General features: G+C 71.1%; 1 protein-coding gene across 1 annotated transcript in view; it reads left to right on the top strand.

Annotated features, from left to right (window-relative positions):
- The window catches only part of CHLNCDRAFT_32096 (hypothetical protein), a 3,446-nt gene extending 2,711 nt beyond the window's left edge, over positions 1-735 (top strand). Inside the window, exon 8 of the mRNA XM_005845580.1 lies at positions 321-735. Coding sequence (XP_005845642.1) covers positions 321-412 — 92 coding nt within the window. The 3' untranslated portion in view covers positions 413-735. The remainder of the gene's footprint in view (positions 1-320) is intronic.
- The last annotated feature ends 728 nt before the right edge of the window (positions 736-1,463 follow it).

The following is a 1,463-nucleotide window of genomic DNA, read 5'->3' as shown; positions in this document are numbered from 1 at the left end:
CTGGGCAAGGTGGGGGGGGGCTGGGGCGGAGGTGGAGGGAGGGCCGGGAAGTGTGGGGGGAGGGCCGGGAGGTGTGGGGGGAGGGCCGGGAGATGGGGAGGGAGGACTGGGGAGGGAGGGTCGACATGGAGTTTATGAAGGGGAAGGATGCCTAGGAAGGGAGGCTGCGGAGGAGGCCTGGGGAGGGCCGTCGCGGGCGTGCTGGCCGCAGCGCCTGCCCCCGAGCGCCCGCATGCCACCACCACCCGAACACCGCCCCCGAGCGCCGCCCTGACGTGCGGCCTCCATGCTCCCGCCCCCCCTGCGCCGCCCCTGGGTGCAGCTGACGCTGACGTACAACCGCACGCGCCAGGCCTCCATCACCACAGAGCTCATCGAAATCATCTCCGGTGCCACCGCGCTGGCGGGCTGAGGCGGGCGCGCCCGCAGGGGCCGCGGGAGGCGGCGGCGGGAGGAGGCTACGCGCGGCCACCGCGCCGGCGGCAGCGGCGGCGCCCAGCTGCAGCCTCCCTGCCCGAGTGTGGAGGCCTGATGCCCTCCCTGCCTGGCCCAGGATGCTGCGTTCCTCGAGCTGGTTTTCCCCCGCCCGCAGCGTTCCCTGTGCGCCGTTGTCGGCAGGCGGGCACGCTCTGCCTGCCCGCCTGCCCGCCCCATTGTGAGGCTGCGCTGCCGAATGATTCGGCGGAGCGCATGCCTGCCGGGGCGCTGTCTGCAAAGCTCTGTAACTCACTGAACAAAATGGGGTGCAGTGCTGCAAGCGCCACAACGGTGACCTGGCGGCGGCGGCGCCAGTACCTGTACAGCGGCTTCTGCGCTGGCCACCACCAACGCAGGCGCCAGCCTGCTGCTATTTATCGCACCATCTTCCCGTCCCCGACTTCTGGCCCGCTTGTGACCAGGCGTGAGTCTCACCATGCCCTACATGCGCGCCTCAGCGCGCTGCTGCCTCGCACTCATGCTGGCTTCGCTCCTAGTGGCAACCCAGGTGAGGCGCGCGCGAGCTGGGTGGTCGGGCTGCCCTTGCCACTTTGCCGCCAGCGCCACCCGCCACCCGCTCACACATGCGCCCGCCGCGCCCCGGCCTCCCCTGCAGGCTCGCCAGGCGCTGGCGCTGGCGCCCGCGCCTGCCGCGGGCGACGAGGCGGCGCCTGCTCCGGAGCCCGCAGGCAGCGGCATGCCGCTGGGGAAGCTGGCAGCCGACTGCGACCCCGCAGAGTTCATGAACAAGCCGTGCAGCCCAGACATGTCGGACGCCTGCTGCCCGCCCCTCAAGTGCAGCCCCGCCGTGAACCGCATGGCGCCCGACCTGTACGCCTGCCAGTGACCTGTCCCTGGTGCTGGGCAAGCCGAGGTGGCAGTCCTGCATCTCTCCTGTACCATGCACCTGCCCTCCCGCCGTGAATCATTTCATTCACCCCCATTCCGCACCTTGCCTACTGATTTGCTTAGTGACTGGCCCTCTG

Source organism: Chlorella variabilis, assembly GCF_000147415.1.
Source record: "Chlorella variabilis unplaced genomic scaffold CHLNCscaffold_17, whole genome shotgun sequence".
Taxonomy (NCBI): Eukaryota; Viridiplantae; Chlorophyta; class Trebouxiophyceae; order Chlorellales; family Chlorellaceae; genus Chlorella; species Chlorella variabilis.
The sequence above is the reverse complement of the archived record's forward strand: the minus strand, read 5'-3'. Positions and strand labels throughout refer to the sequence as shown.